The sequence below is a fragment of the Gallus gallus genome, chromosome 7 (genome assembly GCF_016699485.2).
Source record: "Gallus gallus isolate bGalGal1 chromosome 7, bGalGal1.mat.broiler.GRCg7b, whole genome shotgun sequence".
In the NCBI taxonomy this organism is placed as follows: domain Eukaryota; kingdom Metazoa; phylum Chordata; class Aves; order Galliformes; family Phasianidae; genus Gallus; species Gallus gallus.
Window position 1 is genome coordinate 12570036 of NC_052538.1, and position 26744 is coordinate 12596779.

At 37.1% G+C, this 26744-nt stretch overlaps 1 protein-coding gene across 1 annotated transcript in view; it reads right to left on the reverse strand.

The window, feature by feature from the left end:
* The window catches only part of PARD3B (par-3 family cell polarity regulator beta), a 368137-nt gene that overhangs the window by 190977 nt on the left and 150416 nt on the right, over positions 1–26744 (reverse strand). Inside the window, exons 6-11 of the mRNA XM_015289524.4 lie at positions 24688–24774; positions 21113–21238; positions 16885–17240; positions 15161–15300; positions 14273–14401; positions 2894–3079 (exon numbers count right to left, since the gene is read on the reverse strand). Of these exons, the coding sequence (XP_015145010.3) occupies positions 2894–3079; positions 14273–14401; positions 15161–15300; positions 16885–17240; positions 21113–21238; positions 24688–24774 (1024 nt within the window). The remainder of the gene's footprint in view (positions 1–2893; positions 3080–14272; positions 14402–15160; positions 15301–16884; positions 17241–21112; positions 21239–24687; positions 24775–26744) is intronic.

Genomic DNA, 26744 nt, shown 5'->3' on the forward strand with positions numbered 1-26744 from the left:
CTGGTACCACACGGCTACCATATCCAGAGACAAGGTTTTTTGTTTTTACAGTACAGCTCAGAGACATAAGGCCAGATTCCTTGTGGAGTTTTGTGTTTAATCAAAGCTCACCTAGTTATTTCCCTTAGTACATCAGTGACACTTATTTCAGAAGGAGCTCCTTGGTAGCCTTCAATGGAATAATCCAATTCACCATCCACTGCACACAACAAGCAACGTTTACTGCAATAGCACTCAGGAGCCCCCATAAAGTTCAAGCTATACCATGTTTGATTTGGACAAACAGGCGTGCAGAAAGTATTCCATCATTTCTAATAATGATTCTGCTTCATTACAGCTGCAGCAGACAGCAAATACCTGATAATCACAGGTTCACCTCAAGGGAAAAGCCAAGGTGTCTCAAGATGAACAAGGCTGAAATTCCCAGAAGCTGTGGGGAAGTACGATGTTATTCAACCTCAGTCAAATATCTCCTCACATAAAAGGCTCTGCATACTTACAGATATCAAGTAGCCACTTCCTCAGAGTGGAAGCAAAACAGACACTTAAAAAAATTACAAGAAGAACTTACGAAGGGACCCAACAAATCGATCAGCAAAAGTAAAGTGTTTTAATCCTGCAGGATATTATATTCAAAGATCAGCTAGGAACAACTGGGAATTTTTTTACTTTATTGGGTTTTGCAGCAAAAAGGTTTGGTGTTTTTAAAAACCTTTACCTAGCACCAAAAAACAATCAAACAAAAAAACCAACCAAACATTCTTCATGAATCCTTTTACTAAGCTTTGCAATGCTACTAATACAACAGAGCTAGATTCGTTTATTCGGTTATTCGAATTATCATTTCAAAACGATAACAAAATCACACACTAAAATAGCGGTGGCCTTTCTTCAGAATTTCTGTTCAATCTGATAAAAGTACCCATTAAGAACTGACTACATCTTACAAATAATTCTTCATTATAAAAAAGTACACTGGGGAAAGACATTTAATGCATTGAAAACCTTTATACAGCATTAGAGGGACTGAACATTTACTTCAGCGATGAAGCAAATATGTTCATCATCTCCATATTACATCTTCTTTTGAGAGTAAGTGTAGGCTGTATGGACAAAGCTGCTCCCTCCCCACCGTCTCCAATACCTCTGTATTAGCATCTAACAAAAATCACAAAATCAAAAATCAGAGCACCTTTTAAGCTCTAAATGCAGATATTAAGAAACAGTGAGAGAACTCTCATCACAGTAAGCATTACGATTTCCCCATGTTATACTTTCCCAAGAAAACTTCATACACTGAATAGCAAATGCACATGCCTAAATCCATAATGCTTCATTTCAGAGACAATTACAATGAGTAGCATGGGAAAATACTCTGGACAACTACTAGCTAGAAAGAAAGGCTTTGTATTTAAAAACATGTTGCAAGAAAACTTTTAAAAGTAGGACAATAAGGACATACTTAAATATTTGTATGCAAATGCATGCACTTTTTTTTTTTTTAACTTGATACAAGAAATTGTATTAATTGTTAATACCCACTGATTTACAGAAAACAGCTGTTTTCTGTGCACGTGCAACAGTAAACCATGTCTTAAGATACTGCCCAAATGACAGTACTCTCTGAGTACTTGTATAAAACACATAGGAAAGAAGGTCCTTCCAGCAGTTCTGGCTAAAGCCAAAGCCCCAGCTATTCTCTCATTTGCTTTGGAGCCCACACTCATCTATCAATACACAGTTGGAGTTGGTGAAAAATACCAGAGAGTACGGAGATGGAGTCACAGAACCACAGCTTACTGTGGGACAAAATAATATTCCAGCAAAGGAGTTTCATGATGCCAGCTGTACACTTACCTAGCTATGGGTAAGGAAGCCCTGCTTTATGAGTTTGCAAGACTAATAAAATTAGTCTTAATAAAAATAAGTCTCTAATAAAATAAAAAGCCAAAATTAACTGCTCTGGACTAGCAGTTGGGAAAACAGAGTGTGGTAAACAGAAAGACCTTGAAAGAGTTAGCTCATGCATCTCTGACAAAGCAATAGTGGTCAGGAAGTATGCCCACTGATGAGCTCCTGGGACACAAGTCCACAAGCCTTGCTAGTCAAAACAGTGGATTTACTTGTGGTGCCATATGCTGGCATTACAACTGGTGTAGATAATTATTCAGGGAACATGGAGCTGAGAAAGCAAGGACAGCAGCTTCATCTTCACAGTAAAATGAGTTGTACTCTGTGGCAGACGTGGATGAGTTTATGCACCTCTAATTTGCCAATCACACTTTAACTCAGTTCTGATATACACCAAGGAGATTATTTTATTCACTTGTCACTTAGCCCTGGAATTAACCACAGGCAGAGTTCTGTACTGCATGCATCAGACTGCTGGATTTCAAAAGATCCAAGCTTTGAAATAACTGTGGGACTAGGACGGGTAACTAATAGGAGCAGGAAGCATTCATATCAGAGCTAAATCCTTGATGATTACTATTTACAAAATGTCACAAATAGGTTATTATGCTGTGAACTGTCTTACTCAGGAGGCTGATGTCTGTGAACGAATTGACATAAACTGAATTAAAAGGTATTTTTACAGAAAAGAGAAGTGCAAGGAATTAATGATGTAACGGGAGAAAAGAGTTACATTATGGATCCACAAGAGCTACAGGTACTACGCTTTCAAATTAAGACTTTTGAAAAAGAATTCAAGGAAATTACTTTTTTCAAGATTTATCTGGAAAAAAAAAATTAACACATTTCCTAAAGTTGAGAAAGTAATCCAAAACTTCTTGATTAAAAAGATACAGTAGTTCTTGTACAGCCCTAAGAGGGGACCAAACACACAACTGTCAGAAATCTAATGCAACCACAGCCTGATCTATGTACTCCATACCTTAAAAGCAGCACCTCCGTGAATAACGGATTTGATGAAAATCCCAAGGTCAGCTCCAGTCTCCCGAGATTTGTTGCCTTTTAAGCTCACACCAAGTCCAGCAGAGCCAGAATCGTTCAGAGGAATCTCAAAGGTCAGCTGCTCAGTGGTTTCTGGAGAAAGAGCGCTGCAGTTTGGCTCTCCTTTCTGATGGAAAAAATAAGGATGAAAAAATGGGTGAAAACAGGGCACTAGCTGTATACATAGGCTCATGTAAGAAATACTTCTCTTTTCTAGGAAGTAGCTTGAAGAAACGTCGTTACAACCAACGGTATATTTAGTAGACATTTGGTCACGTGATGCAGCTTAAAATATGCTCTATTTAACAATAGCTAGGAATATGTCTAAGGAGAAGGTAAACTAGTTTAGTTTCACATGACCTAAAACTGATGTTGCAGCAGAATATAAAACATTTATTTTAAACACAGCTGCATTAAAAATTTAAGCCATAAAACTCTGTCTTTACATGCAGCTCACAAACTGTAATGACAGTTGTACTGTTGAATTCCATTCCCCTCTGAAAACTGAATTACATCCTTAAAAAAATATCCCTCCCTTAAGCCTGTCTACAGAGGGAAGTTGGTGTAGCAGAAGTGAGGATGAGAATCAAAAATGCAGTAACTTATTCTGCACTAACTCCCTTTGTGCATACATTTATTCCACACAGAGGTTTTTCTGCCCCTCTGGTAAAGGCTGATGTAAAGATTTTACCTGTATTAGATTACAGCTTACAAGACTGCAAAGTCAAGTATCCATAGCTAGGGAAGATCAGAAAGAACTTTACCATAGACTGTACCCGGTATTTTTTTGAGTTGTATGTTGCTGCTTTGTTGTGTCGAGTTTGATTTTTTTATTATTTACTTTTCATGCAAGTTACAATCATGAGACTAAAGAAAAAGATTCTAGTCTGAAATATTGCACTTCACAGAAATAAAACTAGGGAAAGGAGACTTACTATGCTGTAAGATTCTGAGAGAAGATGCCATCTGTAAGTGTAAAAGACCTTATTACATCAAATTTTATTCCACACTTTTTTCCTCAAATAACCTTATAAAAATCCAATGGCTTATTTTGTCATTTGGATGTTTTCTATTATTTGTAACAGTAGCATTAAAAAAAAAAAAAAAAAAAGAAAAATGGGAATGTACAAATGTAAGTACAAAAAGATTACTGGGGCCTGTTTTCAAAGGGCTTCTGTTAAGTTACCACATAGGGGCCACAGGCAAGCATCAGCTGGGCTAATCCTTCTTTCACCTAATGAGGAAGAATAATTTCCAGGCATTAAGCTGCAGTCCATACACTATCAATGCAACTGCCAACAAACACACTAGCAGTACAGATGTTTTCTCATCAGCCAAAGCAGTTCCATATATTTTTCATTTATTATAAGCAGAAACTAAAATCTTAAAGCAACAACGAATAGAAACAGAAGCCACTAAGTAAACTTGCATTCAATTCAGATGCACTTTCAGTGATGAGAAGCAGCCACTGGTTAGACAGAAGCTGCATGACCAGAGAGCGAGGACTACAAACCTCAATCCCAATACACATCACACTCAAATTCTTCCCGGAACATAGCTACATGTTATTAAGTCAACATAATTTGCCCATCTGCAAAACATAAAAATGAGATAGCACTGACACTGATAGCAGCCTTGATGCCAGGGCTCATCTCTAGTACCTGTGCTATACATCTGTTTTTACTTCCCAGAAGTGGACAATTCCTTTACAGGTCTGTTACTTTTATTTCACATCCTGAACACAATCTCTGAAAGCCTATGAGTTCATACTTTACTTGTGTAGACAATGCTGATGGATAATTTGGAGGTGTTGCCGCTCTTTCTTCAAAAGAATCAGTGCAATGAGAGAAAAAAAGAAAAAAATCTAACAAGCATTTTTGCATTTAACTTTCACGTGGTTCTGGAAGGAAGGTTTTCGTGCCCTACCTCGTTTTCCAAAATGCATGTATGCTTGTCAGAACTCTTAGGACACAACTACTGAAACAGCACATCCTGCCTGGATGTGGATAGAGGAAATCCTCCTTGGATTTTCCCAAGGTCCCGGACATGGTATCTCTGGCTGTCCTTCAGGACAATCCATTATGCATTACTTTCCTGGTTCCCTAGTCAAGCAGTTCCTATATGCTGCTGTCCTCAGCATGAAGACTGCATGCAGAGCCAGAAACAGAGTGGTGTGGATATTCCTGACAGGGACTGTGGCCCTGACAGAGACCAGGACACCTGCTCCTCCATGAAGGACTGTGGCCCAAGCAGAGGACTCAGGTTGGAGCAGAGTAGAAGTGTGAGGAGGAAGGAACTGCACAGGGAACAATCAGTGGGGTGTGTGTCACCAAAGAGCAGTTTTCCCCCTTTGTAGCATCATGTTTCTCACTCTCCTCCAACTGCTCTGGCATGGGGCCTCCAAAGGCCACCCCCCCTTGGACATACCTCCTCCTTGTGCATGCTCTTTGTTACCATTCTCCTTCCTGGAGTTCTTTGAGGAACAGAAAATTTCATCATCAAATGAAGCTCATCGTCGAATACAAAAACTTTAGCAAATGTGAAGTCATTTTTATCTATTACTGGAAAAATCACTCATCTTCCAAGAAGTCCTTCACAAAGTGCTTCTTGTTCAACATACCAGAATTATGTGTTTAATATCTATCTCTATATATAGATATTTATATATATATATATTAGAAATATATAATTTCATATATATATATATATGAAAATAAAACATATAACCTTTTGTTTTCATTATCTATATTCAGCCTTATCCTAAAATCAGGAAAAGTTGAATTCAAGTGATATTGAGCTTTGTTTAACTGTACTACCAACTATTTGTTACCCACGAGCAATGGTGAATAACTTGTCAATTACTGTGCAGGGACGGTAACAGAAAAGGAGATGCAGATCTAAAAACCAATAAGTAAACTCTGTCTTGATTCACTTAAAATTTTCATTCCCTACTCATTCTATGGCATCTGATAGCAACTGTCTGGGTGTTCAGTCTGGGACATCTCAAGACTCTTTAGTACAAATCCAGGATAGAAAAACCTTTCTTCTTTGTGGGAAAATGTGGATGGAAAGAGAAAAAAAGAAGAGAGGAGGGGGAAAAAAAAAAAAGATGAACAGAATCAAAAGTTTAATTTCATCATATATTCCCTAAATAGTTTCAAATTATTACCCCGATGCTCTTCACTTGCTCTTGAAAAGAGTGCCTTTTTAACAGTGACCAAAAAGAGCTCCATCCCCCTCCTTAAGTTAACAGCTCATCACTTAACTGCTTCATTTGGGCAGCTGATTTCATGAGCGATAACCCCTGTTCCTACATTATGCAAGTATGAATATTAAATGCTGCTAGTGACTCACAGAGCTGAATTCCCACTGCCTCTGTTTCACTGACACTGCTAAAACTTTATCCCAAGACATCAATACTTTACAATACAGCAACCTCCATCAGCTAAGTTATGGTCTGGTAAAGCAAATCCTTTCCAGCGGACTAGGAGTCAAATTCTATTAGAAACATTTCTTACCTCAAAATCAACCTAGAATTTGAATTCACTCAAACAGAATGAATGAAACAAACCATACAAATACGTTCCTGGATCAAGAAAAGCTTCTCACAGTTGAGTGCTATAAATGAGTCACTCAACAATCACATCATGTATCAGCCATCACAAATGTTTCATACCTAAGCACTTCAGGAATTACATGACGATTTATCACTGACGTTATACCCCATTTCTGTGTTTTGTTGAACCCTAATATGCAACCAAGTACCACGCAGCTGCTGACTCACTGTCCCTAAACTGGATGGGGGAAGAGAATTAGAAGGGCAAAAGTTGGAAAACTTGTAGGTAAAAATAAACACAGTTCTGTAAATTTGAAAAAAAGCTCACAAAAAAAACCCAACACATCACAGCAACAAAGCCAAGAAAAAATAAAAACAACTGATGCAAAACACAACTGCTCACCACTATCCAAACAATGCCCAGCCTGCCCCCAAGCAACAGCGGCCCTAGAGCAAACTTCCCTGCTCCTTTTTCCTCCTCTTTTTACTGATGATCACCATGTTACGTAGCAGGGAATATCCCTTTGGTCAGTTGGAGTCAGCTGTCCTGGCTGTGTCACATCTCAGACTCTTGTGCATCCCCAGTCTGCTTGATGTTGGAGCAGCTGGAGGAGCAGGGAAGGACCTGACCATGTGTAAGCAGTGCTCAGCAACTACTGTTTTCATTACAAATCCAAAACACACCATAATACAAATTAATATGAAGAAAATTTATCGCAACAAAAAACAGTACATGTGCTGCAGACAAATGTGAGTAACTCAAGCTAAATGATAAAATCTCCAATTCCAGGCTGCAAAGCAATGAAAACACAAAATGGCTTTGAGATGGACCGGCTTTTAAGATAGAAACATTGCAGCCAGTAAAAGGGATTCAAAATTCTCAAGTATTAATAAAGCATACTTAATAGCATTAGGGTAGAAGAGACATAGAATCAGTCGCCCATGCTCTCTTCGCCCGTTCTTAGCAGGTCTTTCCTTCAGCTCTGCTAAATTTTAGTCCATCAGCTTTCAATGGCTTCCGCAGTTGCAAGAAGCTCTGACATGCACATGCATTTTCCTAGTCCCCCCTGCAGCCTGGTCACATATGTTCCTTACTGCTCCAGTCTCAGCTCTTGCTCCAAAGCTCCATTCTGGTTGTATCATCCAGCACTCCACAGTTTGAGTGCTCCCATCTGCTTAGGGATGCAAGGGTTTCTAATCGTTCTCCAGTGTTGTTTTACCAGCCCAGAATGCAGCAGACAAAAGAAGTGTAAGAGGCAATCTTCCCACTTGCTGCACAGACTCAGCTATTAAACAGACCAGAGCCAGTAATCAAACAGGTACCATTCCTCACAAAGAAAATCAGGACAGGACTGTTTTCACCTACCTAGATATCTGCATGAAACTTCTGTAAAATTGATTCTGATGTTTACTGAATCACCATAAAACAGGCAGAAAAGCTCAGAAGAATTTAAATGAAGGTGAGAGGACAGAGAGAGAACATTAAGTTTGCTAGATTTAAGAGTAGAAAACCTAATAATATGTACTAAATAACATTCAGAAACACAGATGGAAAACCTTCATCTAAGAGTCTCGGGATCTCTTTGATTAATTGATGTTCTGCCAACAATTGTATTTAATTCTTAGAAGCACATCTCTACCTCAGGTCTCTGATCTCTTAATTAAAAGGCTATAATAAGGGATTCTTAGAACATCCTAAAATTTTACTGGTATGTAATTAAGCGTCACCAAGCAATTCCCAATCTTCTAAAGCAAAGATAAAATATATTTTTAGTCTTTTCTCATTCCCACAACACACAAACTGCTCAGTCACCGGTACAAACAGAACTGTAACCTCTGAAAAAAAGTACTGTGCTCTGTAGTTTTTCCTCTGTGGTTAGTCCATGGTTATATCCATTCAATACCGTGTCAATCCTCCAACTGCCATGGGACATCACTTTCAATTAGTTCTTTCATTTAATCTTACCACGCCTGCTCTCATTGACCATTGCACTTTTTATCTGTGGATTTATGGTAATCTAATGCATATCTCTCACTGGAAAGGTTGCCTTATTTATCCAATTGTTCTTCTGCCAAAAGAGAAGCCTACAAAAAAAATTAGCTCCCACTTAAGCCAGGAAGGAAATAGCATTTGTTTAACACAACAAGAGACCTTTCAGTACCTGCCTGATGCCCTTGACCAGCACACTATTATGGTCTCTCAGTATGCTGGCTGCCCCTTGCCTGGCTGCTCATTTCTGATAAGAGATGCCAACTCCCTGGAGTGCTATTCAGAGCTGAGAGCAAAAGGCAAGAGACCCAGGAGGGTTATTTTCAAAGGCTTATGAAGGAAATAAGACATTTACATGCTTTGCAATTATTTTCTGCAAAAACCTGCAAGAGCTAAAGAGCAGTATTTAAATCGTGGCACCACATAACAATTACTGGCAGAAAAGCTTGAAAAGAAGATACTCGCACTATTCTCTATGTTCTTTCCAAGAGTTTAGGGACAATTAAGAAACTGATTCGATATAAAATGTACACTGTATTTTGTCACAATCTAGTAAATTCTAGTAAGCTGAAGTCATTCTTGAGTGCATCCTTCTTCTAACGGATGCCTTCATATCAGCATCTTTAAAATCCTCACTATATATTGCAATAAAAATGAAACAGTCACTAATGGCACACCCTGTTAAGACAGAACAAACACAACAGTGCAAAGTTGTACCTAGGTCAGAATTATAAAATAAAGATCGGATTTTTTTTTAAATTGTTACCATTATTAAAAGATAATAATATTGCTATAATATTATACATAAATAATATAATACATGTAATGATTATATCTTATATAACATATATTTATTTTTATAAAAATATTTTTTAATTAAAAAAAATACTGAATTACTCGAGCTGTTTATTCCTCTTTGGGCAAATTCCTTTTGCTGTGCTACCTTCTAAAAGTGTCATCTCTTACTGGCTTGTACTGGGAGCACAGTAACTATCTGACTATGCCTCAGTCTACAGCTCCCACTCCCGCAAGCTACAATGAACTAGTAACCACGTTTTGAGACACACAAGCAATAGAAGCTGAAAACCTTGTAGGGGCTGCACTACACAGTCTTTTCACTCTAACGATACATTTGTGTAGACACAATCTGCATCGATTTCTCAACTATTACAAAAGAAATAGAATCTAAAGCCCCCAAATTAAAACACTTTCTCTCAAAAAACTTGAACAAACCCAGGACTTTATCTGCGCTATTCATAAAGTAACTCAAAATGGAAGATGCCACATGTGTTCAAAATTTCCTTCTCTTCATTATGCAGAACAATTGAAGGACGAATCGTCTGTGTTAATAATATCCAGAATACATACATTGGCCTATTTTCCTCAAGATTCTTTTACTTGGACGGCAGAGAACACATCAGGGAGTTGGTACTCTCTGGCATCATTTTGTGATTGAAATTATTTGGTCATTTCTGGTTTATCAGCATTAGAATCACTGGTTTGATCCTAAACAGGTGCAGAAATGCTTACGTCTATGCTTAAATCCCATTTATTATTTCCTGCACATAAAAAGGCAAGAAACAATTAAAAGGAAGTAATAGAAAATAAGCTCTGAATATTAAAAACAAAAAAGACAACATTTCAGGCAAACAAGTTCTCCTTCAGGCACACTGGTTCAAGGTGGTGGAAGGAATTAATTAGTGGAACACTGAAACATAAAAGTTAATCACACAGTGAGCAGAAAAACACGCTTAATTGAACTTAATTCCCTCCATCCTATACAGAGTATGTGTAAAAGACTCAAAGATCAACAACTACATTACATGAATAGGTCTTTTCCCAGCTTTTGTTTCACAAGTGCTGGTTTGTTCCTTTTCTTCCCCATTCTTCAAAGATCAGGGATTATGCCAAGAAACCATAGAAATTGTGATTACAAAAAACTGGTAAGCTGAAGCTCTCGGAACAAATTAAGTGCATGTAAAAACATACACTATGCGCATGTCTGGAGAACATATGCACCCAAATATTCTCAGAGCTATACTAATTGTGGTACATGCGACACATGAACATTTCTCTGCCTGTGTGCAGAACATGCACGGGGCTGGAGGCTCATTAAAAAAGCACCAAACAGGATCTGCAGAGTCTCCAAGAACCACAGAGGGCAATGGCACGGAATGGGTTACACCAGAGCTGCTCTCATTCAGCAGCTTTGCTTGTTTTACCAATATGTGGTGGATAAAGGAATGGAAAGAAGTGATCTTGATGTCATTATTTGAGGAAATGTTACTTTCAGATCACAGGTTGCCCGGAGAAAAACAAGATGCAACAAATACGCATGATCAAAACACCGTTCTTTCAAAACACAAAACAATAGCCACAGTTCGCTGCGTATCCCATTCACTAGGATGAGAGCTTGAAAATCCAAACCAGTTAAGTCAGTTTCTCTATGTAATATTAACCATCCTCTAGAAAACAAATCACTGTTAAACAGCTTAAAATCCAAATGCACCTTACAGAATGTGCTAATCACTGGCCACTCTGCTATAATTAAGTGAAGCAAGAGCTTCCCCTGAGTTTTGGAATCAGCTCCCTGCTCAGCTGCTATGCTGTCAACAGCTGGCACGAATTACAGGGAACATTTGGCTAACTGGATAATAAGGAGAACAGCCTGTGGTTGGTCCAAATTCTACTTCACCGATCTGCTTCAATCAAAAAAATCCCATTAGATCCTCCTGGTTTTTTCTTCTTCTTTTTTTTAAAGCACTAACAATGCTACAAAAATTGGGTTTTCTATTTTATTTCCTCATTATGTGCAAACAATGTAACTGTACAACTCAGATGTTGCATGACCCAGCGTAACTGTAGCCACAATTCTCTATAATTTAATAATGTTGTTTGCAACATTCATTCATTCTCACTCACATCACATCTTTCTCCTCTGGTCTGGTAAAGGTTTGTTAATCTGCTTTTCTGTCTGCTAGCAATTCATCAGCACGGATGACCGGAACAAAGCCCCAACCTCTGCTCCCATATAGCTTATGGCAGAGCAAGTATTTGTGAGACCACACTTTCTCCAAACAATAAATTTGTTATGATGTAAAGACAAACTGTATTACTATAGATCCACGCAACCAAATGCCACCCTTCATTACGCTTACATTATTTGCTTTGTGCCCATGCAGCCATCAAATTCTTATCAGAAAACAATGTAGGAACCAAGTACAACTAGAGCAACATGCTTGAAAGCGATTCTGCGCATGGGTTCTAATGGGTCCAAGCTCCAGAGGCATCCTCGCTGTAGAGAGAGCAGATTTACTAGGTGGTCTTCTCCTGTTCCTTAAAATCAGTAACAGGGAATCTAAAGAAAATAGTTCTTCAGATTACATTCAAGTCCCTAGAGAACTGCTCAAATCAAGAACAAGTCTGATATAGAGCAATTACTCAACTATTGTCAAGTGCTAACAAAATTCTCATGTATTTAGGTAAACTCTGCAAGCATGTTACATAGTCTGAGCATGCTGTTATAAATGTCCTTGAAAAGTATTGGATTATCCACTGCCTCTCCTTCCAAAAACAAACATTTGAAGTGTTGGATTTTTTCTCCTCTTTGATCAAAACAACACCTTAACTTTCAAGCTAAGAGAGGATTAGTCTAATGAAATATCACAGCTAAAGTTGAAAACAAACAAAGAAGCTGATTTTTATTTCAAAATTTTTGCAAAGACCATTCTCAGATGTCTCACGAACCCTAACAAGAATCACGTTAGTAACAACACCCAGTAGCTCAGTGCTATGTTAACGAACACTTCTGTCATGAGCTACCTAACAGATGTTGCTGAAAGGCTTTTTAATTCAGAAGGGCTTGTTCCATAAAATTATCTAATGTGTTTCAGTATCTCACATTTGTATTATGTTGTGTTTGGTTGGGATGAAAAGAAAACAGTATTAGAACTCACATATCATCACTATTACTGTGAGGGCCATCACTCGTGGATCATTCTTTGCAGCAAAAGCAATCTAAGCAAAGGTCAAGCCAGCAGGATAAATCTGGCTACTTTCTACATTTCAATCATGCCATTCAAAAATAAGTCACCTTTTGAAAGGCAGTTAATCCTTGCTGTAGGGGCTAGAATTTAATAGAAGGCAATTGGGGAAGGTAAAAATTATAAACAGCTTTTAGATTCTTCGAGCCTACTATACCCACATGCTGTTACAGTGATTTCCAAGAGAATTTGGACTACAACACTCTAGAAGAATAATGTGTAATGCTGAAGGAAAAGGAGAAAAAAGAATACAAGCTTTAGAAAAAGTACATTTTCCAAGTGACGTGGTTTGTTATTGAAACAGCTTAAAAAAAAAAAAAAAAACAACCAAACTTGATGACTCCCCTTTTCAAAAAACAATCTCAAAATTAGAAGAGAGGTAAAGGAAAAGAAATCTTAAATGTAACAAATGTTAACAGCTAATTTAGTACTCAGGTCTCAGAAATGTCCCTGTGGTTTACAAAGACACTGACACCACAGCACAGGGCTTCCTAAACAGAACTTCACGATGACCAACTTATCTCTTTTGGGAACCACTGACAAGGAGTGTCCAATTAACCTGGGGTAGGGCTGAATACACTCTGCCATTATTCTCCTTAAAAATTACTCAGTTGGAACGGAAAAGGAAACCAAAAACAGTTTTGTTAAGACACTTCACAATTGCTCTGTTACAGGAAAAAGTGGGCACCGTGAACACAAGAGAAAAGGCTCACATGACAGAACCTGAACTCCTCTCCAGCTTCTCCTCCTACCAGAGGCAGCAGACAAGTTTACCTCAACAAGGTCCATCCGATAACAAGGAAATAAAAGGAGAACTATCAGTAATGGTTTCTGAGAAAGCATACTGGATAATTTCTGTAGAAGGTTCTGCTAACAATGTAAAGGAAGATGCCTCCTTCTCCCTTTTTACTTTTCACTTAAGAAAAGAATCAAGGCGGGTTTGTGTTCTTTTGAGATAAAAAGAGACAAAAGCAGGAAATGCTCTCCTTCCTTTATCCCAGTAACTTCTTAATGAAAGGTCAAGTATAGCCATCAATCATGATAAGGAAGAGGGACCAAAGAGATGACCTTTGAGGGGAAACAAGTACATATCAGATAGCACTTTTACACTGATATGGTCCTCCTATTACCATGCAAGACAAAAGAGAACAGTTTCATGCCCACATTAAAAAGAAAAGTGAAAATTAAGCACTAGAGATAAGCTCTGGGATGTCTGATTTTCTTCCATAATGTCACACAGACGCAATCAAGCAAAAGCTTCCAAAATTTGTCAGGATCACAACTGGATGCTACTCCTCACTGCTTCTGCAGTTCGGCAGCCCAGCTTAGAAGATTCATCACCTGGGGTCAGCCAACACCGCTAGCTTGTTACTGATAAGTTGCAGGACTCATCATGTCTTTAAAAAGCTCTTTAAACAGCTTTAAAGTTTGTTGCTTTTCTGAAAGAGAACAACCTGCTTTCAGTCATGCTTGACCTCACTGTTACAAAATTCATTTAACATATTCCACTGTGAATGATGCTTATGATGTAATTTCTGGGAAGAAAGTAAATTTTATGGAATTCTATCCGAAGTAGGTAACATCAGATATAAGTAGTTCTCCAAAGCAAGACTAACTGACTTATCATTTGCAAGCTTTCTCAGCCAACATCATTCGACTTCTATTTCCCGGCCCAGTTTTAAAACATGGGGTTTCCTTTCAATGCTGTTCTTGAGGAAAAAATAAGTTTACCAGCTCTCGAGGTAGAAAGGCCTCCTCCTGACGAGCCACAATCAGACAGACTGTTTCCCCTTGCTTTGTGCTCCTCAGCATAGCTACAAGCTCTTGCTGGGTCCTGCCAGTGATGTCCCGTCCATTCACCTACCAGACACAAAAGAAAAGAGTATGCCACCACTGTATGTATTTCTTTTTTATCATTTCTTCCTCATCAAATGTAGGTGCCATTTGTTGACTGAGAGCAAATAATTAGCAATAACTCTAACACCGTCTCCCCTGACCCTGCAGAAGTTACTTAACCTTTTTTCCTCATTTTTACCATCTGTTAAAGCAGGTCTGCAGGGGGTTTGTGAGGGTTAATTAGTTTCTAAAGCACTTTGAAGATGAAAAGTACAAAAACAAGACCTAAGTATTATTAAAACTGTTTACCTTAAGAGCTTTTTGAGGTTACTAAGTAAAAATAACCCATTAGATAATGAAATTGTAAGTCACAATCTGTCTGAAAATTTCAAAAAGACCAATATGAGCAAAATTGCCTTAGAAGGACCACCTCAATATTAGCCAGATTTTTGGACATGTCTGAAGATGCAATAGATGCTTTTTTTTCCTAAACTGATGTATTTACCTGCTTGAAGAACCTGTGTGTTAGATCTCCCTTATTCTACTGTTCCATGGATCCCTGACACATCAACTTCTTCTAAATTGTAGTGTAAAAAACTTGTTGACAAACAGGACAAAAGCCATGATACATTTTATCAAGGTCAAGAATTTCGATTCCAAACATCAGTAGTATGTACAGGAAATACAGCATGTCTGTCAAAACCAGAGAATCAAAGAATTCATAGAATCATAGAAAACAGAGACCAAGATTCATCATTGCAAACAAAATGAATGTATCCTAACCTCCAGGATCCTGTCGCCTGACTGCAAACGACCATCTTTTACCGCTGCACCTTTTGGTAAAATATTCTTCACAAAAATAGGACCAGGACCATGTACTGAAGAGTCTCTGGTAACCACAGTGAAACCAAGTCCTTCAGGACCTAGGAGGTCAGGCAAAGAATTCCCAGCGTAAGTTTTAATAATCAAATGATGATCATTAAAATCAGTAATCAGTGTCAGTAACCTATCACAGACACTCATTTGGGTTAGCTCTTAAAGAAAAAGTAAACAAAAAGCTGTAAACGTGAACCTATTTTCTGCACAGTCTGGAGAAGAATTGTATTAGTGTCAGAACATACATGCTTAAATTCTCTGGCAACAACTACAGATGGAAATGCTTTTGGATAACCCACAATAACACAAGACAAACCAGAACTCTCCTTTTAAAGAGCGTACCTCTTCTGTAAGTGGTTTTATCATCACCCTGCACATTAATGTCAATAGTCATTCCAATAAATCAGAGCAATCAGAATTGCTTACTTATAAGCACAAATATAATTTAGCAGGCTTTACCGAAAGTTAGTGAAAAACAGAAAATGTCACATGATTTGCATGTGAAAGCTGCTGACTGTATACTGCTAAGAAAAGCCAAGTGTTTTAAAGCTGCCATTAGTGAAGGCATTTTGTATGTGGAAATAAACAACCTCAAGTGTTAATAGATAACTGTTTTAATAAATAATTATGTTGTAAAATCTATATTGAGAATTACTGATTAAAGGTCACTGAAATCACCCAAGAATAGTGGGGTCCATAAAGATCCTTCCTTCATTAAGCACATTTGCTACCTACATAGACTGGTTTTCAGATGTCAGTACCACATTCCTATCATTTCTAAAAATACAAATTATCATTCAAAAATCAAAAACATTGCACCTAAAATGGTAAAAATTCTGAAGTAGGTTTCATTAATATAAAGCTAAAAAGTTCAGAAGGAAATATGAGTTAAGTTAAAAAATAACAAAAATTAAGAAATGACAGCTTGATTACATTCATTATGTGTTAAAAGAATGAAGTTACAGTTTTTAAAAAGGTCACTTCTAGCATCAAATTTAACTCTCAAACAAATCAGAGACAGAAATTAAACAGAAAATGTAAATGCTAATTGGGATCTGCTTAAGCACACTTTACTGGATTGCATAAACCTGCTGTTCCATGCAAAGACAGACATCTGCATGGAGTAGCAATTAAGAACATACACACAAAAAGCGGGATTCTGACAGCAAGAAAAATACAGATGAAAAGATACAGTCTGCAGAAAATAAAAAGGAGAAAGACAAAATTTGTGGTCAGCATGAAACAGAGCAGAGTATTTTGTAAATGTATTTTACAAATATCCCAACTACTGGTCTACTAGCATATATGAATAAAGAATAATGAACATCAGTAGCAGAATGTTCAAACTTCTGTACTGGGAAAAAGCTGAACTACTCCTTCATGTCACATGATGTTAAATCAAATACCTTCCACATAACCAAGTAACTGAGATGGTTTAAGATCAGTGAGTTAATGCTTCCAAAATTTGCAGGAAAGCTGATCATTGAGAACATTACTGTTAATATTCTTCTACCTTTTGGAAGTTTTGGAACTGTCAAACCAAAAATAACTTGCTTGTACATTCAAATGTCACTAGTACTGTTAAAAGCTGAATTATCAATAGTACAGAAAAAAAAATCTTCAAAGTTTACCTTTTTTCAGGTCTATCTTTATTTTCTTTGCATTTTTTTTATTGCCAAAACCCATAAGGGGAGACAATGAAGGTGAAGATGATTTTCTACCCAGACGTGGGAGGTTGGGGCTCTTAGCTTGCAGTGTTGCCAGTACACCAGCATCCAAGCTGCCCGCTCCAGAAAGATTAATTGTTTTCAGAGTAGGCTTTGGATGAACAGGAGGTGGAATCTTTGTTTTTGGAACTTCTTCATCATTATGCAGAAAACAAAGGGGAGCAATAGCAGACTTCTCATATTGTTCTCGATTATAAGGAGGAAGAACTTCCAAGACAACACTCTGGAATTTCATTGCCTGACGGAAGATGTCCTGAGCCCTTTAAAAGAAAGACATGAAAATTCACATAACAAACCAGAAAATACGGGCAATGTTTGAAGTTGTTTACAGGGAAAAAGACAAAAATGTATCTTAAAAGTGGGCAAATAACATTACCTTCATATCTGCACAATCCCTTTTCTGAAAAGTAAGCATGAAATAAGATTTCTATACCATTATATTTCCTTAAATTTCAAGTAGGAATATCACATCTGTCAGGATTCCTATGGTGCTATGAAAACATATCAGTGTATAAAGTAATACAACTCTCCATGCAGAACATCAGGCAGTGAAGTTCTGATGGCAGAAACTCATCAAAAGTTTGCTACATGCTTGACAGCCCACAGCCACAAAGGTCACTTACAACCAATTGCTCTGGTGAATACATCTATCCTAACGAAGCTCAAGACTCCAGTTATTCCACTAGAGCCTAATTGCCCTGCAGATTCCTCCATCATCTGCTGTCTGATTCAACAGCCATTAAAAAAAATGGGGGTATGGAAAACATGGACGTGTTCAGAAGAAACACGGTGACTATAAATAGTGCAGTAAAAACAATGGGGGCATGTGATATACAAATATCTGAAGAAACATGATGACTGCTAAAGGGGCAATCATTTGTGTGTTTCTACATAAATGAGTAAGTAGATACTGCTCACACCTTTCAAGCAGTAACTTCTTGTAAATGTGGATACTTGGACTGAATCGATGTCTTTATAGATGTGCATAAGTATAGGACCAGAAACTACTCCTTTTGACCTGATGTATGGTAACAATACAATGTTTGGACTACTCATTCATTGCAAGGCAATTAAGACACAGCTTGGCCAAAACAACTGCTCATACACAGTCTTCCCTGGATTTTGAACAACCCATAGACTCCATCATCCAAGACATTTTATGAACCTTGGATTCTGAAAGAACAAATAAGACTTCTGTCTATGCTTTCCTTTCCTGTTTCCTAAGGGTTAACTGAAGCAAACTGAAAGTCTTTCCACACTGCAGAAGACAACTCAAATGCAAATACAAATAGTAGCTGAAGAATATTCTGGGAAAGAAAAAGCCTGTTTAGAGAGGATTTTGTTTTTGGTAACATGAAGACACAGAAGTCATAGTGAAATCTCCAAGAAAACAATCAAAAGATAGAAAATAGATAAAGTAGATAGAAAAGCCTTGGCTACACTGAATGTACAAGCAACAGTTGTCATAATAATTGTATTCACTGACAGGAGACAATGCCAGAAGAGAAACATAAAGCACGGAGAAGAAAGGTAGCAGGAAGAATGTTGTGGGAAGGTATTCTTCCAGCTGCACTCTTGAGGGTTAGATTTCAGCAAAACTGTAACTGTACTACCCCAGCGTGTCTGCAGGGATTACAGATTTCCAAAGACAGACCTTATCCTGATCTTAAAAAATCACTACATGCTCACAACATAAGAATGTGAAGTCTTTAACTGGGTTTCTCTCAGTCCTCGTCTTCATCCTTGCAAGCATCTGCTTGGTCACATGTTAGAAAGTAATTTAATAACTCAGTTTCAGTGGATGAATATTTTAAACATATGAAAGAGAAAATGTAAGATGTCCTACAAACAAAAAATAGTGGAAATAACACAAGCCATCCTTTGGGAAAGCCTAAATGCAGTCTTCAGGGGCAAAATAACTAGCTACACTTCAAAGAGAAAGAATAATGGATGGATAAATTTACATTTCTGGAGACCCCAAACACACACTTGAAAGAAATAAGGGAGTCAATTAGAAGAGGTGCTAGAAGCTCTGCAACACAACAGAATGCAATTGAATAGATTAACAGCAAATGAAAAAGCAGACCAGTAGTTCTAATACACAAAACATATTATAAACATGGGAATATAGAAAGTAGGTTGTTGCTATTATGGCTGTAGAAGAAGCAATCATCAGGAACAATACTATAAAGCCACTGCTGAAAATGGAAGAAGACAGTACGTAACAAACTCTGTTGAGGGTTAAAACAGTTTTTACACAGATTATGAAGGACTGACAAATTGAAAGTAGCAAACAGATTTTCTTCTCAAAGGAGAATCTGATGAGTCTTTCTAGGTCAGTAGTCATCAGAACAATACTACTACATACTCAGTGGAATTGCTGCAACTTGGACTTCTGTCAGGTTAGTACAATTATGTCGTGCCAGTGAAAATCATGGAATTAATTTCAGCCTGGAAAGGTTTTTTCTCTAGTCGTTCTCAGCAGTCAAAGAACAGAGAGGATGTAGAAGGCTGTTCTGGAAGGAGTACAATAGGCCATGGGACCTAGAGGCTAGAGCTTGTCCAAAGTCTTCTCCCCAGCCCTCAGATGAACAATACTGCAGATACAGTCATGGTTTTTTTCTCTGATCCAAGACCACTGCCAACCACACTACTTTTAATTATAACATACGGCTCCTCAGGAGGGTGACTGATTGAACTTTTAGTCACTTCTGCTCTCCTGATGACAAAGGTTGTCTAAGACAACTGGTTTCTCTGTTTATGTAAATAACCCCTCCAACTCTCACAACCTTTCACAAACTTGGAGAAAGCGAGTGTCCTGCATTCTCGCTTTGAAGGGGAGCCTAACAGAGAATTGGAAATTTTGCTGCAATACTTCCAAGTGTTCCAAAATAGAGTAACCTTATGGAAAAACAGAGTCCTCAGTCCTCCATACATCTTTTATGCTTTGAAAGTCTTTGGAAAACTAGTTAAATTCTGAAGAGAATACAAAGGAGACAACTATGTAAACAAATATGCAATTTTGAAAAGGGAGATTTTGTTCAGGCAGTCTCATTTGAGAAGCATACATCTTCATTACAAAATTGCACAGGTGAAGCAATCATATTTTCACATTTAAATTTTGAGAATCCTAGTAACTTATGCAGGAATTCTCCACCTTGGCTGTAAGAGAATAGCATGTACAGTATTACATCAGGATGTTTTTGCCGCCAGTCATTCAGAAAGCAGTTATCTGGAAAACCTGTCAGGAGGAAAAAAGCAAAGCCACGGAAACATGTTAATACCCACTACCAACTATGTTAGTTTTATCAAAGCCTATTTTGCAAATACTTATCCCTAAAAACAAAATTATGTATTTGATTTTAGTCTAGATACCTTGAATGTTCAGCGTACTGTTCAGAAAGTTAAGCCTCAACTCTTTTGAGATCTCCATAGGTTTTTGTTATATCACAAACACTCAGCTGTCTAAACATATGGATTAGAAGATAAAAAACAAATTACTATTTAATTACTACAGCAAATATCTGAAATTTGAGAGGCTATTCTTTCTTGCAACAATGTCACTAATTCATAGCCAATCAAAGCAACCTGTTACTTAAAGCAATTTGAGATGAATAGTAAATATCAACAGATTTTCAATAAAAGTCATAAAAGGTGAGACTTAACCATAAACCTCAACTAATCAGTTTGACAGCGCTAGCATTTCTAAAAACTTAAATGCTGAAGATACAGCACCAGAAAAATCTCATCTCCTTTGCAAAAGAACATTGAAAAATATTCTGCAAGGTTGATTCATTCTGAAGATCTTATGAGGAACAAATTACAAAGAAAATACACAAAAATAATAGAAGAATTAGAAAGTGAAGATAACTAAAAAGAAAAACAACAACCCTTGAAGTCATTTAAATTAAATAAGCAGAATACGTTCACTAAGGCTACAAGAAAATTCTTGTTCTCAATCTCTACCTTTTTTTGAGGTTTCGGAAAGAAAGTCACAAAGTTTCTGCCGAACAGCAATTTTACAGTCATTATATCCACAATAAATATTTATCAATTTGCATGAATCATTTTAATAAACTCAGCATTGTATAAAATCCTGGTTAGCTAAAAATACCAGTAAAACAGCACTCACTGTGCAAATGTTTTATCTATGAGGTCCACATTGTTGATCTTCACAATGCATTCATTTTCATGGAAAAGCCCATCACGCCTAGATCTGCTATTTTCTTCAATACCACGAATAAAAAGTCCCAGCATCCTAAATAGAGGGAAAAAGAAAACTATCCTTATATTGCTGATGTTATTTTATAGCAATCAAATATACATATTAAACTTTACTTGAGATATGACTTGAGATAGAGAAGACAATAATGAACTGCTTAATGTAAAGAAAGGATTTTCCATTCTTGCTTTGATTAACAGGAGACTGTAGATGCACCAATAAAAATTGCTGGACATTAATGCTATCCTACATGTTAGAACTTTAAAAAGCATTAAATCCTGTAAGTCAAACTTGGATATATAGAAGAAAACGCTGCGATCTCCACACCAAGATAAAAAGTTATTTGTACTTTATGCAACACAGGTCTGGCACCAAAATTAAACTGCTCCAAAAGAAAGCACAAACAGTTTAAAATGTATTGTTCTAACTAGACTTTAGCAAACTAAACTGCAGTAGGATAAAACGAACAAACAAAAAGCTTCTGTCCGGAAAGTCTCCAAAACTTTTCAGTTCCCAAAGCCCGTTATTTTGATACAAGACAGCAAAACTATGTATCTTACAGACCAAAACCTAAGTTGGTTTGTTAGCTTGTTTTGTTACTATGTTCCTTGCAAACTGAAGAGTACCACAGATGTGTTAAGAGAAGCAGCATAGCTGGAGCAAGACTGCGGCAGGGCTAACTTCTGGCAGGGTTGAACTATTCTTGATCTACCTGGAGCATCTCTGTATTGCAAACACAACTCAGTGTAGATATATCATATGATGCCAGTATGATGTCCCAGTAACCCAACAGCTGCATGTTCACCAAGAGTTTTTATCATCCAGTTTTATCCACTAAATTGCCATACCATATCAGCACAGACAGATGGTCTGTAGAGGCCATTTTCTATTGGTTATACTCCATAAAATACTGCTGTGCAATTTCCAACTTTGCCAGCACTCACATCACAAAACAGAAGTCTTCTATTTTTTCTCAGATTCATAACTGCCTCATATTCAATTTAATTCAAAGATTCACAGTGAGCTATTTCAAACGACATAATGTTCATTGTGCATCTGATGTTAGATCTAGGAAGATTTTAAAATTGATATTTATGTCTAAAGAAACATTCTTTAAATGTAAACTTGGTTCCAATTGAACAGAAGGTTTTGAAACATCTCACAGAAAAAGACCCAACACATTAAGGTTCTCTTGTAGCCTGTGTTATACTCTTCAACAAAGGATTCAAAGGGCAAATAGTGGGGAAGGGCCATAGCCCTACCAGTGACAAACATCCAACCAGCTGCAATCAAAAAACTAAATGCCAACAAGTAACTCAATGCAACGGTGTTAAGATAGAAACCAAAAGAAGCAGGGAAATTAAAGACAGTACAAATTAAGTCGGTTGCTATGATCTTCACTAATCCTATCATGCCTAGATGCTGCATCCATGTAACACTATAGGCTTTCCCACTTGTCTCAAACCGATTGTGTGCACTACGGAATCTGAATGAGTGGCTTGAGTTACGTATGCTAAGGCAGCTTAAATTCATTACTCCATTACCTATTTCATACAGTCTCAATTTTAGTATTGTTTTAATGCACTATTAAATTTTAATTTTCTTTTTTAATGATATCTAAGTGCAGAAGAAAGGAGAAAAATATTTCCACTGGTTTTCTAATTCCTATGTAAGAGTTCATAAGCTCATAAATTAATGAGATGTTTTAACTACACATAGAAAAATTTTGCTCTGCAGCATACTAGGTCTAAAGTCAGCATTACCTTATTAGTAGATAACTGTTTACAACTGAAATACCAGACCAAGTTAGTCATGGTTGACATGCCCCCATAAATTGCACCTCGTCATTAACAGAAATAAAAGATGCTCTTCTGTGCTTTCTCATCTTTCACGAGTTAAAATTTATACACTAGTCTCATGCTTGATTAAATAAAAGGGGTAAGTGATTCAAGTAACCCAGCACTCTTACAAAGTTATCAGTATGGTTCTGCCAAGGGTCATTACAATTTCAAGACAACTGTCTAAACAAGTAGGTCATCTGTCTAAAGAAAAGAACAGAAACCCTTGTTCTGAGAGATCCTCAAAAATGTCTGTAAATAAATACAAAATAACACACACACAATGTAGACAAAATAACTCCATTTTTTCATCATGGAGGTCTTTAAAAGATGCACCCAAAACACCAAGACTTCGGTATAGTTCACTGTAGTACACTTGCAATAATTACTGATTTTAACAGCATGTAATTTTATCACATTTTCTACCTAAGAATCTTGAAATACAGTATATATAGTACAACATTCAAGGTATGGCTAAACAAAAGAACTACTGTCTGCATTTCATGATGGGTTACGAATACCAGCGCCTTGCTCAAGACAAGCAGGCAGCCTCAAAGCCAGGGACGTGGCTTAGACCTCCTTCAGTTCTTATGGCAGAGCAACTTTGCTCTTGCAACAGTGACAACATTTTTCCAGCATCAGGTGGCCATTTACTTTTCCCTTTGGAAAACAAGTATTTTGGATGAATTTGGACTCAGTAACTACCTGGCATGCTGCTGAGAATGCATTTACAGGCACAAACTTTTACAAGGCAATTTAATCCTTCATATTCTCTGTCCTACATGAAAGTTGACAACTAAAGAAACATTCAAGGATTAGAAGATTTTTACTTTAGTAATAACTGGCTTTGTGTTACAGGCAGTCACATTACTATAAAATGGTGTCATTTATGGCCCTGGCAAATTCCCATCTCTTGTTCAGGACCGCCAGTGTCAAATTAACTCCCTGGCTAAGCCTCACTTTCATCCCAGATTTAGTTAGGTTTATTTATTTATTTATGACATTCCAGTTACATAGCTTAGAAAACAGTTATAATAAAAATGCTGACACAGTCTTAACTACAGTACATCAATATGAGCATGCTGCTATAATAGGCTTTTGTGATCTCAAGAGAATATGTTAAATCATTTATAATTAAAGTAATTGTATTGTGACAAAGAAAAGTTCACAGTTATAGTACACATCCTATAAATGCTATACAACCAAATCTGAAAGGTGGCTTAGAAAAAAAAACAAGGAATTTTATTTATCACTTGATTTTCTTGTCTGATAAGTCATTAAGGAAGGGCCAATTCAGAGAACTCCAATTGAATAAAAAAAAATCTTAAAATAAAAAACAAATAAATAGAAAATAAAGCCAACTCTGACATCTTAGCACTTCTTTTTTCTTCAGTCTAGTTTACCATTCAGTGAGGAAAACCAGAGGCAAATGAAAGGACAAATATGAACAAGTTGGAACTGTCTCACATGTAACAGACTAGTAAGCATTTCGGCAGTGGAAGACTGGGTCCATAGACTCAATTATCACTTTTTTTTTTCTTTTTGCCACTTGTTCTTCTTTGTGGTTATACAGTAGGTAGCTTAAGAGAACTGAAGCTGACATTCTTACATTAATACACTTCTTGAGCAATGCAGATGATATCTTACCTTCCACTCAAAGATGAAAAAAATGGCACTACGTGTATTCCCAAGGGTCCACCTTCCCCAGAAATCTCCACTGTTTTGGTCATTTCACTATAAAAGAGAACAAAAACATCTCATTTGCTTCTTCACAGAATTTTGTATCTTAAAAACACATTCTACTCTAAATCAAATGATTTGATGAAATAGGTGAAAGTATAGAAATAGTATATGGTATTAGGCTCAGAACTCACAAGTACAGAGAAAATCTGATGACATTAAAAATAGCTAACAATTTCTTTAATTTTTCTTTAATTTAGGAGTTGGTACTCTGTTAGGAAACGACATCAAATACTAGACGTCTTCTTAAGTGAATCCTTAATAAATTAACTAGAATATGTAAGAATAAGCTTTGAAGTCTGAATAATCTTTATTCTATTTAAAACTAAAGGTTATTCTATATGCATAGAGAAAAGCAACTTTTTAAACTTATGTTTCTTTTGAGCCTCTTCAGTCAATTTCTCCATGTGGACATATTATAAACAGGAAAATCACACTTTAAAGATATCAAACAGATAAGCTAGTTAAGTGAATTTTGCAGTATTTTGCTTTCTGCTTTCCACTGCATACAACGTCACTGCCATACAAAAACAAAAAAACAAAAAACCCCTGAACTGTAATCAGAAATGCAACTCAGCTCATTTTTTTTTCAGGAAGTTTCCTTCTTCAAGCGCCATTATCAATAACCTCTGTATTATCTCTGACAATATAATTATTATTTTTTTCAGCTCTTCATGGCTAGGTGTTGTTTCTTTTCCTATTGAGTATTATATCCTGCTGGCCTTGCAGTGACCTTAGTTCTATTCTGGGTGATCATAATTTGAAAAGGAAGGTACTTGAATCAGCTAGAACATCAAAAAAAGATCAGATGGGGGCAAGTCCTACATTCCAGTATGGAATTCCTACCTTCTGTGTTAAGTCTACTTTTTCTGAAACACCTCCCTCCCTCTGAATCATACTGAACTCCACTGACATTCAGGATTAGGGGAGAGCTACTGAGTATTTCCCTTCACATTAGAAATACTCTGATCCTTTCAAGCTATAAAAAGCTCTGTTTATGCCTGCACGCAAATTCTATAGTTTTCGCTGTTCTGTAAACACGAACCAAATGACCACATCATGCACTGTGCTGAGTTCAAGTCAGTCTAATGCAAGCACAGTCTGCTGCTGAGGGAAAGGCTTCCAACATTTCTGCAAACATGACAGACCTACAGAGTGCATGTTTGTCAGAAGAGAAAGACCACCGAGTCCTTCCTTCTCCCAACCCCACTGTCAATGTTTTCCTGGGGGGGGGACAGCTTACAGATCCCATTGACCCACAGCCTTTGGATTCAAGGCAGGAATGGGAAGAAATGCACAATTACAAGGGTGCTGGGTGCTACCACCCTGAAAGTGACCCCCTAGCCACACCAGGTGAGATTCTGCATAAAAACAGCTGGTACAAGGTACATCTCTCAAGAAGAAAGACAATAACTGCAAGCAGTCCTATACAAATTCTGCCACTGCTTTCTAATAACACAATATTTTTTATTTTAAAAGCCTTTTTCCAGTTGAATGATGACTAATCACAAGCAACTTGCCCTTGGTACCATAATTCTTTTCTTGCTTGGCTAAATGTGGAATAACAAAATAAGCTTATACAGTTTTGAGGGTTTTTTTTTTGCAATTTTTTCTTCCAAGAAGGCTGGCTGGAATGAATTTGTACTTCATAAAAATGAGATGTACACATCCTGAACAACAATCCACACTGATTCCCAAATAAGAGGCTTTCACGTTACTATAACACAGGCATTATCACCACGCATTGCTACCTGCTGATTTTTTCTTTCCCGTACTCCCTTCATGAAAGAAGCAGGGAAATAGTGACTAAACCTTCACATGATGTTCTTTTGGTTTGGTTTGGTTTCATGAAATGTTTTTATTTTCTAGTGAAACTGTTTGGAAAAGCTAGAGTCTACTCAGGATGCTTTCCAAAACCACACACACACGTAGGAAGTTAACTATTCTTCCTGTTCAACCTTCTA